This window comes from Pseudophryne corroboree, chromosome 6, assembly GCF_028390025.1.
Source record: "Pseudophryne corroboree isolate aPseCor3 chromosome 6, aPseCor3.hap2, whole genome shotgun sequence".
Taxonomy (NCBI): Eukaryota; Metazoa; Chordata; class Amphibia; order Anura; family Myobatrachidae; genus Pseudophryne; species Pseudophryne corroboree.
In genome coordinates this window covers 835,129,873-835,145,685 of record NC_086449.1, presented here as the reverse complement: position 1 = coordinate 835,145,685, position 15,813 = coordinate 835,129,873, and the positions used below count along the sequence as shown (strand labels likewise).

The 15,813-nt window shown below is 50.1% G+C and overlaps 1 protein-coding gene across 1 annotated transcript in view; it reads right to left on the bottom strand.

Moving 5' to 3' along the window:
• Positions 1-15,813, bottom strand: part of KCNJ8 (potassium inwardly rectifying channel subfamily J member 8) — a 40,634-nt gene that overhangs the window by 15,310 nt on the left and 9,511 nt on the right. Inside the window, exon 2 of the mRNA XM_063929397.1 lies at positions 14,972-15,416. Coding sequence (XP_063785467.1) covers positions 14,972-15,324 — 353 coding nt within the window. The 5' untranslated portion in view covers positions 15,325-15,416. The remainder of the gene's footprint in view (positions 1-14,971; positions 15,417-15,813) is intronic.

Genomic DNA, 15,813 nt, shown 5'->3' with positions numbered 1-15,813 from the left:
ACAGGAAGAAAGAGAAGCAGCTTAGCTATAGAACAAGCTGAGGGGTTTCTTGGAGCTCCATGGAGATCAGCCGTAGTGGACCAGAGACCTGGACCGGGGAGCCAGGCTGCCCAGCTCTGGAGCCCAAATCCAGGCTGCAGGCAGTGAGAGGGGTCCCGGGCAGGTTTCTGGGAGTCAGTTTAGGAGGGAAAAACTTCCCCCCAGCCAGACTGAACGGCACCGTGGGAGTAGCCTGCTCTCCCAGATGGGAGAGACAAAGGAGACCGGCCACTCCCCACTGTCCATTGGGAACAATGTTGTGTGTGCATGAGACCAGAGCATGCACAGCTCATGGGTAAACATTGATTGGTTGTACACCACAGGGCGGGCTTACCCCCTGTGGTAGAGGGTCTTGGAGAGGGATAAAAGGAGGGCAGTTGGCCCATAGGAGTGTGTATTGTAACATCTTCTTCTGCTGAAACATCTTAATTGTATGCTGTTGCCCCTAGCAATAGGGAGGAGCCTTTTTAAAGGTTTTTGAGCAATAAACACCTTTGCCTCAAGAAGACTGCTTCATCTTGTGACCAACAGGGTTAGGCCAAACCTAGCCCCGTTCTCAGGCTGTCCAGGGAAGCACCTGACGTCTCCAAGCTCCGCCTTCCGCCAGCTACCGGTAGAGGCCTAGCAAGTGGCTAGTGGGGATCCGTCGACACCACACAGGTGTGGTAAAGCAGTGCGTCGGCACATACAGAGCAGAACCGTGGTTCCAAACGCCACGGCAGGTTAGGAGTTTGGTGGTGGCAGCGAGAACCCGCCCACAGCGCAGTGGGTGGAGTCAGTAACAGGCGGTTACTGACGGTAAGCGGGAATCCCCTATGTGGTCAGGCCTCGTGCGGCTTGACCTTCCATTCTGTGCGCAGTCAACGGGACGCGGAAGCTGCGAGTGCTTCCGTATGGTATCGTCCTGTCACAGTCCATCAATGTCCCCATCACTGTCTGCAAACTTGGCAAACTGAACTCGTCCTGATCTGTGTACAACAGCTGACAACGGCTCCCGGGGTACCACGGCCTGTGATGCCCGCTCCGCATGCCACATCCGAATGACAAGCATGCGTTCTTGCTCCGTTGCCCTTTCCCCCAATTCCGCTAGCCGATCTGCTAGGGTATCCGGGCCGCCCCCCCTGGGACGTTGGGATCCTGGCCCTGCTAGGGATTGCTGGGAAACATTGCTGCTGTGAGAGAGGGCGGGGCTTGTGGTTCTCACCGGTTCCTTACGAAGGTCCACTGTTGGGCCGTCCTCTGCGATGCTGACGCCGTCAGTGCTTTCCACCTCCGCCCGATGAGACTCCTCCACGCTCCTGAGTGCCGCCTTCATGACACTTCTGGACGCGTTGGAAGGGATATCCACACCCTTCCCCTGGCATACGATCTCCAGATCCTCCTTGGACATTCCGCTGAATTCCGCCATCTTGTGCGTTCTCCTGCGCTACAGTTACTCCTCTCCTGAGTAACTCGGCTTCTCCAATCGGGTGATGAAAAGCCGCCTGGGAATATCCCACCACTATGCCACCAATTTCTGTGACAGGACGTACCGTACGAAAGCACTCGCCGCTTTCGCGTCCCGTTGACTGCGCACAGATTGGAAGGTCAAGCCGCACGAGGCCTGACCACATAGGGGATTCCCGCTTACCGTCAGTAACCGCCTGTTACTGACTCCACCCACTGCGCTGTGGGCGGGTTCTCGCTGCCACCACCAAACTCCTAACCTGCCGTGGCGTTTGGAACCACGGTTCTGCTCTGTATGTGCCGACGCACTGCCTTACCACAGCTGTGTGGTGCTGACGAATCCCCACTAGCCACTTGCTAGGCCTCTACCGGTAGCTGGCGGAGGGCGGAACTTGGAGACGTTAGGTGCTTCCCTGGACAGCCGGAGAACGGAGCTAGGTTTGGCCTAACCCTGTTGGTCACAAGATGAAGCAGTCTTCTTGAGGCAAAGATGTTTATTGCTCAAATAACCTTTAAAAAGGCTCCTCCCTATTGCTAGGGGTAACAGCATACAATCAGATGTTTTCAGCAGAATAAGATGGAATAATACTACCACTCTGGAGGCACGCAGGTCTCCTTTTTATGTCAGTTTTCCACACAGTACCACAGGGGGGTAAGCCCTCCCTGTCTTCTCCAACCAATCAGGTTATTTTACAAAATAGCAATAAATTACATTTTACAAGTATATAAGTGCAATAAAACAATATCCTCCTTCCTGTCACCCAGACAACGTTTGGTATCAGATTAACATTCACTATTGATAAATTTATCACATATCTTCAAAATACAGATGTTTCTGGTCATTCACATCTCCAGGCAATCCCAGTGTTTAAGATTACAACAGGAATGGCTACAATACAAACAAACAGTCTTCCTTCCTTTATCTGCCATTCAGGGATCGTATATCAAATCACCTACATGAAACAGATTCCAAGCCCATAGACCCAGTGATTAGTATCTCTCTCTAAGGAACTTACACATCAAAAGGTATTGTCCTTCACACCTCGCTGCTAGAACAGGGCCCTTAGCATGCCACTTCCTATTTCCAGAGGATAAGAGATGATTATTCAGACATCTATAGTAACTGCATTTTTCCTTTAAATACATTTCATTTAAACACGTGTTTCCCTTTAAATATACACCAAGCCTGTCTTGAATATAAAATAAATACATTTAAACATGTCTTCCTGCAATGGTGCACAGAGCACTACATATGACATGTTAAAACACATCATTCAACAAACTTTTAAACAGTCCGCAACATGGCGCTGGGCACGAGGGTTAACCCCTTCAGTGCCGCAGACGCCATTACACGTGTGGCTGGCTAGTCTCTCCGGCCACAAGTATCCCCTGGGTAAGAGATAGGAGAAGCCCCTGGGTAAGAGATAGGAGAAGCCCCTGGGTAAGAGATAGGAGAAGCTCCTGGGTAAGAGATAGGAGAAGCCCGTGGGTAAGAGATAGGAGTATCCCCTGGGTAAGAGAAAGGAGTATCCCCTGGGTAAGAGATAGGAAAAGCCCCTGGGTAAGAGATAGGAGATGCCCCTGGGTAAGAGATAGGAGAAGCCCCTGGGTAAGAGATAGGAGAAGCCCCTGGGAAGAGATAGGAGAAGCCCTGGGTAAGATATAGGAGAAGCTACTGGGTAAGAGATAGGAGAAGCCCGTGGGTAAGAGATAGTAGTATCCCCTGGGTAAGAGATAGGAGAAGCCCCTGGGTAAGAGATAGGAGAAGCCCCTGGGTAAGAGATAGGAGAAGCTCCTGGGTAAGAGATAGGAGAAGCCCGTGGGTAAGAGATAGGAGTATCCCCTGGGTAGGAGATAGGAGAAGCCCCTGGGTAAGAGATAGGACAAGCCCCTGGGTAAGAGATAGGACAAGCCACTGGGTAAGATATAGGAGAAGCTCCTGGGTAAGAGATAGGAGAAGCTCCTGGGTAAGAGATAGGAGAAGCCCCTGGGTAAGATATAGGAGAAGCTCCTGGGTAAGAGATAGGAGTAGCCCCTCGGTAAGAGATAGGAAAAGCCTGTGGGTAAGAGATAGGAGAAGCCCCTGGGTTAGAGATAGGAGAAGCCTGTGGGAAAGAGATAGGAGTATCCCCTGGGTAAGAGATAGGAAAAGCCCCTGGGTAAGAGATAGGAGAAGCCCCTGGGTAAGAGATAGTAGAAGCCCCTGGGTAAGAGATAGGAGAAGCCCCTGGGTAAGTTATAGGAGAAGCTCCTGGGTAAGATATAGGAGAAGCTCCTGGGTAAGAGATAGGAGAAGCCCGTGGGTAAGAGATAGGAGAAGCCCGTGGGTAAGAGATAGGAGTAGCCCCTGGGTAAGAGATAGGAGAAGCACCTGGGTAAGAGATAGGAGAAGCACCTGGGTAAGAGATAGGAGAAGCTCCTGGGTAAGAGATAGGAGAAGCAGATAGGAGAAGCACCTGGGTAAGAGATAGGAGAAGCACCTGGGTAAGAGATAGGAGAAGCCCGTGGGTAAGAGATAGGAGTAGCCCCTGGGTAAGAGATAGGACAAGCCCCTGGGTAAGAGATAGGACAAGCCCCTGGGTAAGAGATAGGACAAGCCCTGGGTAAGAGATAGGAGAAGCACCTGGGTAAGAGACAAGAGAAGCACCTGGGTAAGAGACAGGAGAAGCACCTGGGTAAGAGACAGGAGAAGCACCTGGGTAAGAGATAGGAGTAGCCCCTGGGTAAGAGATTAGAGAAGCACCTGGTTAAGAGATGGGAGAAGCCCCTGGGTAAGAGGTAGGAGAAGCCCCTGGGTGAGAGACTACAGAAGCACATGGGTAAGAGATAGGAGAAGCCCCTGGGTAATAGGAGAAGCTCCTGGGCAAGAAATAGGAGAAGCCCCTGGGTAAGTTATAGGAGAAGCCCCTGGGTAAGAGATAGGAGAAGCCCCTGGGTAAGAGATAGGAGAAGCTCCAAGGTAAGAGATAGGAGAAGCCCCAAAGTAAGAAACAAGAGAAGCCCCTGGGTAAGAGACAAGAGAAGCCCCTGAGTAAGATATATTGGAGAAACCCTTGGGCAAGAGATAGGAGAAGCCCCTGGGTAAGATATAGGAGAAACCCTTGGGTAAGAGATAGGAGAAGCCCCTGGGTAAGAGATACAAAAAGCTCCTGGGTAAGATATAGGAGACGCTCCTGGGTAAGAGATTGGAGAAGGTCCTTGGTAAGAGATTGGAGAAGCTCCGGGGGAAGAGATAGGAGAAGCTACGGGGTAAGAGATAGGAGAAGCTCCGGGGTAAGAGATAGGAGAAGCTCATGGGTAAGAGATAGGAGAAGCTCCTGGTTAAAACATAGGAGAAGCCCCTGGTTAAAACATAGAAGCTTCTGGTTAAAACATAGGAGAAGCCCCTGGTTAAAACATAGAAGCTTCTGGTTAAAACATAGAAGAAGCCCCTGGGTAAGAGGTACAAGAAGCTCCTGGGTAAGAGATGTGAGAAGCCCCTGGGTAAGAGATACAAGAAGCTCCTGTGTAAAAGATAGGAGAAGCTCCTGGATAAGATATAGGAGAAGCTCCTGGGTAAGAGATAGGAGAAGCTCCTGGGTAAGAGATAGGAGAAGCTCCTGGGTAAGAGATAGGAGAAGCTCCTGGGTAAGAGATAGGAGAAGCTCATGGGTAAGAGATAGGATAAGCTCCTGGGTAAGAGATAGGAGAAGCCCCTGGGTAAGAGATAAGAGAAGCCCCTGGGTAAGAGACAGGAGAAGCACCTGGGTAAGAGACAAGAGGAGCACCTGGGTAAGAGATAGTAGAAGCACCTGGGTAAGAGATTGGAGAAGCACCTGGATAAGAGACAAGAGAAGCACCTGGGTAAGAGACAGGAGAAGCCCCTGGGTAAGAGACAGGAGAAGCCCCTGGGTAAGAGATAGGAGAAGCACCTGGGTAAGAGATAGGTGAAGCACCTGGGCGAGAGACTATGGAAGCACCTGGGTAAGAGATAGGAGAAGCACCTCAGTAAGAGACAAGAGAAGCACCTGGGTAAGAGATAGGAGAAGCACCTGGGTAAGAGATAGGAGAAGCCCCTGGGTAAGAGCTAGGAGAAGCCCCTGGGTAAGAGCTAGGAGAAGCCCCTGGGTAAGAGATAGGAGAAGCCCCTGGGTAAGAGATAGGAGAAGCTCCTGGGTAAGAGATAGGAGAAGCCCGTGGGTAAGAGATAGGAGTATCCCCTGGGTAAGAGAAAGGAGTATCCCCTGGGTAAGAGATAGGAAAAGCCCCTGGGTAAGAGATAGGAGATGCCCCTGGGTAAGAGATAGGAGAAGCCCCTGGGTAAGAGATAGGAGAAGCCCCTGGGAAGAGATAGGAGAAGCCCTGGGTAAGATATAGGAGAAGCTACTGGGTAAGAGATAGGAGAAGCCCGTGGGTAAGAGATAGTAGTATCCCCTGGGTAAGAGATAGGAGAAGCCCCTGGGTAAGAGATAGGAGAAGCCCCTGGGTAAGAGATAGGAGAAGCTCCTGGGTAAGAGATAGGAGAAGCCCGTGGGTAAGAGATAGGAGTATCCCCTGGGTAAGAGATAGGAGAAGCCCCTGGGTAAGAGATAGGACAAGCCACTGGGTAAGAGATAGGACAAGCCACTGGGTAAGATATAGGAGAAGCTCCTGGGTAAGAGATAGGAGAAGCTCCTGGGTAAGAGATAGGAGAAGCCCCTGGGTAAGATATAGGAGAAGCTCCTGGGTAAGAGATAGGAGTAGCCCCTCGGTAAGAGATAGGAAAAGCCCGTGGGTAAGAGATAGGAGAAGCCCCTGGGTTAGAGATAGGAGAAGCCTGTGGGAAAGAGATAGGAGTATCCCCTGGGTAAGAGATAGGAAAAGCCCCTGGGTAAGAGATAGGAGAAGCCCCTGGGTAAGAGATAGTAGAAGCCCCTGGGTAAGAGATAGGAGAAGCCCCTGGGTAAGTTATAGGAGAAGCTCCTGGGTAAGATATAGGAGAAGCTCCTGGGTAAGATATAGGAGAAGCTCCTGGGTAAGAGATAGGAGAAGCCCGTGGGTAAGAGATAGGAGAAGCCCGTGGGTAAGAGATAGGAGTAGCCCCTGGGTAAGAGATAGGAGAAGCACCTGGGTAAGAGATAGGAGAAGCACCTGGGTAAGAGATAGGAGAAGCTCCTGGGTAAGAGATAGGAGAAGCAGATAGGAGAAGCACCTGGGTAAGAGATAGGAGAAGCACCTGGGTAAGAGATAGGAGAAGCCCGTGGGTAAGAGATAGGAGTAGCCCCTGGGTAAGAGATATGACAAGCCCCTGGGTAAGAGATAGGACAAGCCCCTGGGTAAGAGATAGGACAAGCCCTGGGTAAGAGATAGGAGAAGCACCTGGGTAAGAGACAAGAGAAGCACCTGGGTAAGAGACAGGAGAAGCACCTGGGTAAGAGACAGGAGAAGCACCTGGGTAAGAGATAGGAGTAGCCCCTGTGTAAGAGATTAGAGAAGCACCTGGTTAAGAGATGGGAGAAGCCCCTGGGTAAGAGGTAGGATAAGCCCCTGGGTGAGAGACTACAGAAGCACATGGGTAAGAGATAGGAGATGCCCCTGGGTAAGAGATAGGAGAAGCCCCTGGGTAATAGGAGAAGCTCCTGGGCAAGAAATAGGAGAAGCCCCTGGGTAAGTTATAGGAGAAGCCCCTGGGTAAGAGATAGGAGAAGCCCCTGGGTAAGAGATAGGAGAAGCTCCAAGGTAAGAGATAGGAGAAGCCCCAAAGTAAGAAACAAGAGAAGCCCCTGGGTAAGAGACAAGAGAAGCCCCTGAGTAAGATATATTGGAGAAGCCCCTGGGTAAGAGATAGTAGAAGCCCCTGGGTAATAGATAGGAGAAGCCCCTGGGTAAGTTATAGGAGAAGCTCCTGGGTAAGATATAGGAGAAGCTCCTGGGTAAGAGATAGGAGAAGCCCGTGGGTAAGAGATAGGAGAAGCCCGTGGGTAAGATATAGGAGTAGCCCCTGGGTAAGAGATAGGAGAAGCACCTGGGTAAGAGATAGGAGAAGCACCTGGGTAAGAGATAGGAGAAGCTCCTGGGTAAGAGATAGGAGAAGCAGATAGGAGAAGCACCTGGGTAAGAGATAGGAGAAGCACCTGGGTAAGAGATAGGAGAAGCCCGTGGGTAAGAGATAGGAGTAGCCCCTGGGTAAGAGATATGACAAGCCCCTGGGTAAGAGATAGGGCAAGCCCCTGGGTAAGAGATAGGACAAGCCCTGGGTAAGAGATAGGAGAAGCACCTGGGTAAGAGACAAGAGAAGCACCTGGGTAAGAGACAGGAGAAGCACCTGGGTAAGAGACAGGAGAAGCACCTGGGTAAGAGATAGGAGTAGCCCCTGGGTAAGAGATTAGAGAAGCACCTGGTTAAGAGATGGGAGAAGCCCCTGGGTAAGAGGTAGGAGAAGCCCCTGGGTGAGAGACTACAGAAGCACATGGGTAAGAGATAGGAGATGCCCCTGGGTAAGAGATAGGAGAAGCCCCTGGGTAATAGGAGAAGCTCCTGGGCAAGAAATAGGAGAAGCCCCTGGGTAAGTTATAGGAGAAGCCCCTGGGTAAGAGATAGGAGAAGCCCCTGGGTAAGAGATAGGAGAAGCTCCAAGGTAAGAGATAGGAGAAGCCCCAAAGTAAGAAACAAGAGAAGCCCCTGGGTAAGAGACAAGAGAAGCCCCTGAGTAAGATATATTGGAGAAACCCTTGGGCAAGAGATAGGAGAAGCCCCTGGGTAAGATATAGGAGAAACCCTTGGGTAAGAGATAGGAGAAGCCCCTGGGTAAGAGATACAAAAAGCTCCTGGGTAAGATATAGGAGACGCTCCTGGGTAAGAGATTGGAGAAGGTCCTGGGTAAGAGATTGGAGAAGCTCCGGGGGAAGAGATAGGAGAAGCTACGGGGTAAGAGATAGGAGAAGCTCCGGGGTAAGAGATAGGAGAAGCTCATGGGTAAGAGATAGGAGAAGCTCCTGGTTAAAACATAGGAGAAGCCCCTGGTTAAAACATAGAAGCTTCTGGTTAAAACATAGGAGAAGCCCCTGGTTAAAACATAGAAGCTTCTGGTTAAAACATAGAAGAAGCCCCTGGGTAAGAGGTACAAGAAGCTCCTGGGTAAGAGATGTGAGAAGCCCCTGGGTAAGAGATACAAGAAGCTCCTGTGTAAAAGATAGGAGAAGCTCCTGGATAAGATATAGGAGAAGCTCCTGGGTAAGAGATAGGAGAAGCTCCTGGGTAAGAGATAGGAGAAGCTCCTGGGTAAGAGATAGGAGAAGCTCATGGGTAAGAGATAGGATAAGCTCCTGGGTAAGAGATAGGAGAAGCCCCTGGGTAAGAGATAAGAGAAGCCCCTGGGTAAGAGACAGGAGAAGCACCTGGGTAAGAGACAAGAGGAGCACCTGGGTAAGAGATAGTAGAAGCACCTGGGTAAGAGATTGGAGAAGCACCTGGATAAGAGACAAGAGAAGCACCTGGGTAAGAGACAGGAGAAGCCCCTGGGTAAGAGACAGGAGAAGCCCCTGGGTAAGAGATAGGAGAAGCACCTGGGTAAGAGATAGGTGAAGCACCTGGGCGAGAGACTATGGAAGCACCTGGGTAAGAGATAGGAGAAGCACCTCAGTAAGAGACAAGAGAAGCACCTGGGTAAGAGATAGGAGAAGCACCTGGGTAAGAGATAGGAGAAGCCCCTGGGTAAGAGCTAGGAGAAGCCCCTGGGTAAGAGCTAGGAGAAGCCCCTGGGTAAGAGATAGGAGAAGCCCCTGGGTAAGAGATAGGAGAAGCCCCTGTGCAAGAGATAGGAGATGCCCCTGGGTAAGAGATAGGAGAAGCCCCTGTGCAAGAGATAGGAGAAGCCCCTTGGTAAGAGATAGGAGAAGCCCCTGGGTAAGAGATAGGAAAAGCCCCTGGGTAAGATATAGGAGAAGCACCTGGGTAAGAGATAGTAGAAGCCCCTGGGTTAGACATAGGAGAAGTCCCTGTGCAAGAGATAGGAGAAGCCCCTTGGTAAGAGATAGAAGCCCCTGGGTAAGAGATAGGAGAAGCCCCTGGGTAATAGATAGGAGAAGCTCCTGGGTAAGAGATAGGAGAAGCCCCTGGGTAAGAGATAGGAGAAGCCCCTGGGTAAGAGATAGGAGAAGCTCCTGGGTAAGAGATAGGAGAAGCCCCTGGGTAAGAGATAGGAGAAGCCCCTGGGTATGAGATAGGAGAAGCTCCTGGGTAAGAGATTGGAGAAGTTCCTGGGTAAGAGATAGGACAAGCTTTTGGGTAAGAGATAGGAGAAGCCCCTTGGTAAGAGATAGGAGAAGCTCCTGGGTAAGAGATAGGAGAAGTTCCTGGGTAAGAGATAGGAGAAGCTTTTGGGTAAGAGATAGGAGAAGCTCCTGGGCAAGAGATAGGAGAAGCCCCTGGGTAAGTTATAGGAGAAGCCCCTGGGTAAGAGATAGGAGAAGCCCCTGGGTAAGAGATAGGAGAAGCTCCAAGGTAAGAGATAGGAGAAGCCCCAAAGTAAGAAACAAGAGAAGCCCCTGGGTAAGAGACAAGAGAAGCCCCTGAGTAAGATATATTGGAGAAACCCTTGGGTAAGAGATAGGAGAAGCCCCTGGGTAAGATATAGGAGAAACCCTTGGGTAAGAGATAGGAGAAGCCCCTGGGTAAGAGATACAAAAAGCTCCTGGGTAAGATATAGGAGACGCTCCTGGGTAAGAGATTGGAGAAGGTCCTGGGTAAGAGATTGGAGAAGCTCCGGGGGAAGAGATAGGAGAAGCTACGGGGTAAGAGATAGGAGAAGCTCCGGGGTAAGAGATAGGAGAAGCTCATGGGTAAGAAATAGGAGAAGCTCCTGGTTAAAACATAGGAGAAACCCCTGGTTAAAACATAGAAGCTTCTGGTTAAAACATAGGAGAAGCCCCTAGTTAAAACATAGAAGCGTCTGGTTAAAACATAGAAGAAGCCCCTGGGTAAGAGGTACAAGAAGCTCCTGGGTAAGAGATGTGAGAAGCCCCTGGGTAAGAGATACAAGAAGCTCCTGGGTAAAAGATAGGAGAAGCTCCTGGATAAGATATAGGAGAAGCTCCTGGGTAAGAGATAGGAGAAGCCCCTGGGTAAGAGATAGGAGAAGCTCCTGGGTAAGAGATAGGAGAAGCTCCTGGGTAAGAGATAGGAGAAGCTCCAGGGTAAGAGATAGGAGAAGCTCCTGGGTAAGAGATAGGAGAAGCCCCTGGGTAAGAGATAAGAGACCCCCTGGGTAAGAGATAGGAGAAGCCCCTGGGTAAGAGATAGGAGAAGCCCCTGGGTAAGAGATAGGAGAAGCTCCAAGGTAAGAGATAGGAGAAGCCCCAAAGTAAGAAACAAGAGAAGCCCCTGGGTAAGAGACAAGAGAAGCCCCTGAGTAAGATATATTGGAGAAACCCTTGGGCAAGAGATAGGAGAAGCCCCTGGGTAAGATATAGGAGAAACCCTTGGGTAAGAGATAGGAGAAGCCCCTGGGTAAGAGATACAAAAAGCTCCTGGGTAAGATATAGGAGACGCTCCTGGGTAAGAGATTGGAGAAGGTCCTGGGTAAGAGATTGGAGAAGCTCCGGGGGAAGAGATAGGAGAAGCTACGGGGTAAGAGATAGGAGAAGCTCCGGGGTAAGAGATAGGAGAAGCTCATGGGTAAGAGATAGGAGAAGCTCCTGGTTAAAACATAGGAGAAGCCCCTGGTTAAAACATAGAAGCTTCTGGTTAAAACATAGGAGAAGCCCCTGGTTAAAACATAGAAGCTTCTGGTTAAAACATAGAAGAAGCCCCTGGGTAAGAGGTACAAGAAGCTCCTGGGTAAGAGATGTGAGAAGCCCCTGGGTAAGAGATACAAGAAGCTCCTGTGTAAAAGATAGGAGAAGCTCCTGGATAAGATATAGGAGAAGCTCCTGGGTAAGAGATAGGAGAAGCTCCTGGGTAAGAGATAGGAGAAGCTCCTGGGTAAGAGATAGGAGAAGCTCATGGGTAAGAGATAGGATAAGCTCCTGGGTAAGAGATAGGAGAAGCCCCTGGGTAAGAGATAAGAGAAGCCCCTGGGTAAGAGACAGGAGAAGCACCTGGGTAAGAGACAAGAGGAGCACCTGGGTAAGAGATAGTAGAAGCACCTGGGTAAGAGATTGGAGAAGCACCTGGATAAGAGACAAGAGAAGCACCTGGGTAAGAGACAGGAGAAGCCCCTGGGTAAGAGACAGGAGAAGCCCCTGGGTAAGAGATAGGAGAAGCACCTGGGTAAGAGATAGGTGAAGCACCTGGGCGAGAGACTATGGAAGCACCTGGGTAAGAGATAGGAGAAGCACCTCAGTAAGAGACAAGAGAAGCACCTGGGTAAGAGATAGGAGAAGCACCTGGGTAAGAGATAGGAGAAGCCCCTGGGTAAGAGCTAGGAGAAGCCCCTGGGTAAGAGCTAGGAGAAGCCCCTGGGTAAGAGATAGGAGAAGCCCCTGGGTAAGAGATAGGAGAAGCCCCTGTGCAAGAGATAGGAGATGCCCCTGGGTAAGAGATAGGAGAAGCCCCTGTGCAAGAGATAGGAGAAGCCCCTTGGTAAGAGATAGGAGAAGCCCCTGGGTAAGAGATAGGAAAAGCCCCTGGGTAAGATATAGGAGAAGCACCTGGGTAAGAGATAGTAGAAGCCCCTGGGTTAGACATAGGAGAAGTCCCTGTGCAAGAGATAGGAGAAGCCCCTTGGTAAGAGATAGAAGCCCCTGGGTAAGAGATAGGAGAAGCCCCTGGGTAATAGATAGGAGAAGCTCCTGGGTAAGAGATAGGAGAAGCCCCTGGGTAAGAGATAGGAGAAGCCCCTGGGTAAGAGATAGGAGAAGCTCCTGGGTAAGAGATAGGAGAAGCCCCTGGGTAAGAGATAGGAGAAGCCCCTGGGTATGAGATAGGAGAAGCTCCTGGGTAAGAGATTGGAGAAGTTCCTGGGTAAGAGATAGGACAAGCTTTTGGGTAAGAGATAGGAGAAGCCCCTTGGTAAGAGATAGGAGAAGCTCCTGGGTAAGAGATAGGAGAAGTTCCTGGGTAAGAGATAGGAGAAGCTTTTGGGTAAGAGATAGGAGAAGCTCCTGGGCAAGAGATAGGAGAAGCCCCTGGGTAAGTTATAGGAGAAGCCCCTGGGTAAGAGATAGGAGAAGCCCCTGGGTAAGAGATAGGAGAAGCTCCAAGGTAAGAGATAGGAGAAGCCCCAAAGTAAGAAACAAGAGAAGCCCCTGGGTAAGAGACAAGAGAAGCCCCTGAGTAAGATATATTGGAGAAACCCTTGGGTAAGAGATAGGAGAAGCCCCTGGGTAAGATATAGGAGAAACCCTTGGGTAAGAGATAGGAGAAGCCCCTGGGTAAGAGATACAAAAAGCTCCTGGGTAAGATATAGGAGACGCTCCTGGGTAAGAGATTGGAGAAGGTCCTGGGTAAGAGATTGGAGAAGCTCCGGGGGAAGAGATAGGAGAAGCTACGGGGTAAGAGATAGGAGAAGCTCCGGGGTAAGAGATAGGAGAAGCTCATGGGTAAGAAATAGGAGAAGCTCCTGGTTAAAACATAGGAGAAACCCCTGGTTAAAACATAGAAGCTTCTGGTTAAAACATAGGAGAAGCCCCTAGTTAAAACATAGAAGCGTCTGGTTAAAACATAGAAGAAGCCCCTGGGTAAGAGGTACAAGAAGCTCCTGGGTAAGAGATGTGAGAAGCCCCTGGGTAAGAGATACAAGAAGCTCCTGGGTAAAAGATAGGAGAAGCTCCTGGATAAGATATAGGAGAAGCTCCTGGGTAAGAGATAGGAGAAGCCCCTGGGTAAGAGATAGGAGAAGCTCCTGGGTAAGAGATAGGAGAAGCTCCTGGGTAAGAGATAGGAGAAGCTCCAGGGTAAGAGATAGGAGAAGCTCCTGGGTAAGAGATAGGAGAAGCCCCTGGGTAAGAGATAAGAGACCCCCTGGGTAAGAGACAGGAGAAGCACCTGGGTAAGAGACAAGAGAAGCACCTGGGTAAGAGATAGTAGAAGCACCTGGGTAAGAGATTGGAGAAGCACCTGGGTAAGAGACAAGAGAAGCACCTGGGTAAGAGACAGGAGAAGCCCCTGGGTAAGAGACAGGAGAAGCCCCTGGGTAAGAGATAGGAGAAGCACCTGGGTAAGAGATAGGTGAAGCACCTTGGCGAGAGACTATGGAAGCACCTGGGTAAGAGATAGGAGAAGCACCTGGGTAAGAGATAGGAGAAGCACCTCAGTAAGAGACAAGAGAAGCACCTGGGTAAAAGATACGAGAAGCACCTGGGTAATAGATAGGAGAAGCACCTGGGTAAGAGATAGGAGAAGCCCCTGGGTAAGAGCTAGGAGAAGCCCCTGGGTAAGAGATAGGAAAAGCCCCTGGGTAAGAGATAGGAAAAGCCCCTGTGCAAGAGATAGGAGAAGCCCCTGGGTAAGAGATAGGAGAAGCCCCTGTGCAAGAGATAGGAGAAGCCCCTTGGTAAGAGATAGGAGAAGCCCCTGGGTAAGAGATAGAAGCCCCTGGGTAAGCAATAGGAGAAGCACCTGGGTAAGAGATAGGAGAAGCCCCTGGGTTAGACATAGGAGAAGTCCCTGTGCAAGAGATAGGAGAAGCCCCTTGGTAAGAGATAGGAGAAGCCCCTGGGTAAGAGATAGGAGAAGCCCCTGGGTAAGAGATAGGAGAAGCTCCTGGGTAAGAGATAGGAGAAGCCCCTGGGTAAGAGATAGGAGAAGCCCCTGGGTAAGAGATAGGAGAAGCTCCTGGGTAAGAGATAGGAGAAGCTCCTGGGTAAGAGATAGGAGAAGCCCCTGGGTAAGAGATAGGAGAAGCCCCTGGGTAAGAGATAGGAGAAGCTCCTGGGTAAGAGATTGGAGAAGTTCCTGGGTAAGAGATAGGACAAGCTTTTGGGTAAGAGATAGGAGAAGCCCCTGGGTAAGAGATAGGAGAAGCTCCTGGGTAAGAGATAGGAGAAGTTCCTGGGTAAGAGATAGGAGAAGCTTTTGGGTAAGAGATAGGAGAAGCCCCTGGTAAGACATAGGAGAAGCCCCTGGGTAAGAGATAGGAGAAGCCCCTGGGTAAGCGATAGGAGAAGCCCCTGGGTAAGAGATAGGAGAAGCCCCTGGGTAGGAGATAGAGAAGCTCCTATGTAAGAGAGATAGGAGAAGCCTCTGGGAGGAGAGTACATATAACTGCAATGTAATGGTGTGCTCGGCATATATGCTAGTGTAGGGATTTGCAAAGAATTGGGGTCTCTTGAAGATGGGCTGCAGGCTTAAATATTTAGATAAAATAAAATATTATAAAATATGATAAAATCCCCATGCTTTATTTGCTAGATACACATAGATCCATAGTATATTATTGACAGCTGGACAGCAAACGTTTTTGTGTTTTGCATACATATGTGGCATTAATAATACTGCCACGCAGCAGGTACCATGTACACTGCCTGGAGTTCACCTATTTGGAAGTAATTTGGACCATGTTAGTGCTCCACACTCGCTCTTAACTTACTTGACGTTGGCCACACACGGCTCCTGATATCTTAAGTTCTCCCTGATGTCCATGTCCCCATGGGCAAATGCCACCAGCCACCACATCATGGCAAAGAGCAGCCAGCTGCACAGGAAGGACATGGTGAAGATGACTAGAGTGTGCCGCCACTTCAGGTCCACCAGGGTGGTGAATACATCCTGCAAGAAACGACCTTGTTCCCGTATATTTTTGTGCGCAACGTTGCATGCTCCGTTCTTGGCCACAAAACGAGCTTTCCGCAGACGGTCTCGGATCCTTGGTTTTCGCAGATTCTCTGCGGCAATCCTGGCCAGGACATATTCCTCCGGTATGATGCTCTTTCTGGCTAGCATGGTTCCACTCTCATACTCCAATAACGAGCTAGGAGCAAGGGGCTGTGGTGAGTTATGTTGTAGCAAGGTCTGCTATCGTCCGAGACTCCAACCTGAAGACAGAAAGTAGAAGAGTGACTACCAGCCCTGAGATTATCATACTGTACACAATACATGTGTTATCGTTTTATGGACCTAATTCAAAGTTGATTGAAAAACAACCTTTTCCTCTAATGGGCAAAACCATGTGCACTGCAGGGGGGGGGGGCAGATGTAACATGTGCAGAGAGAGTTAGATTTGGGTGGGGTGTGTTCAAACTGAAATATAAATTGCAGTGTAAAAATAAAGCAGCCAGTATTTACCCTGCACAGAAACAATATAACCCACCCAAATCTAACTCTCTCTGCACATGTTACATCTGCACCACCAGCAGTGCATATGGGAGGTGATTCCGAGTTGTTCGCTCGCTAGCTGCTTTTAGCAGCATTGCACACGCTAAGCCGCTGCCC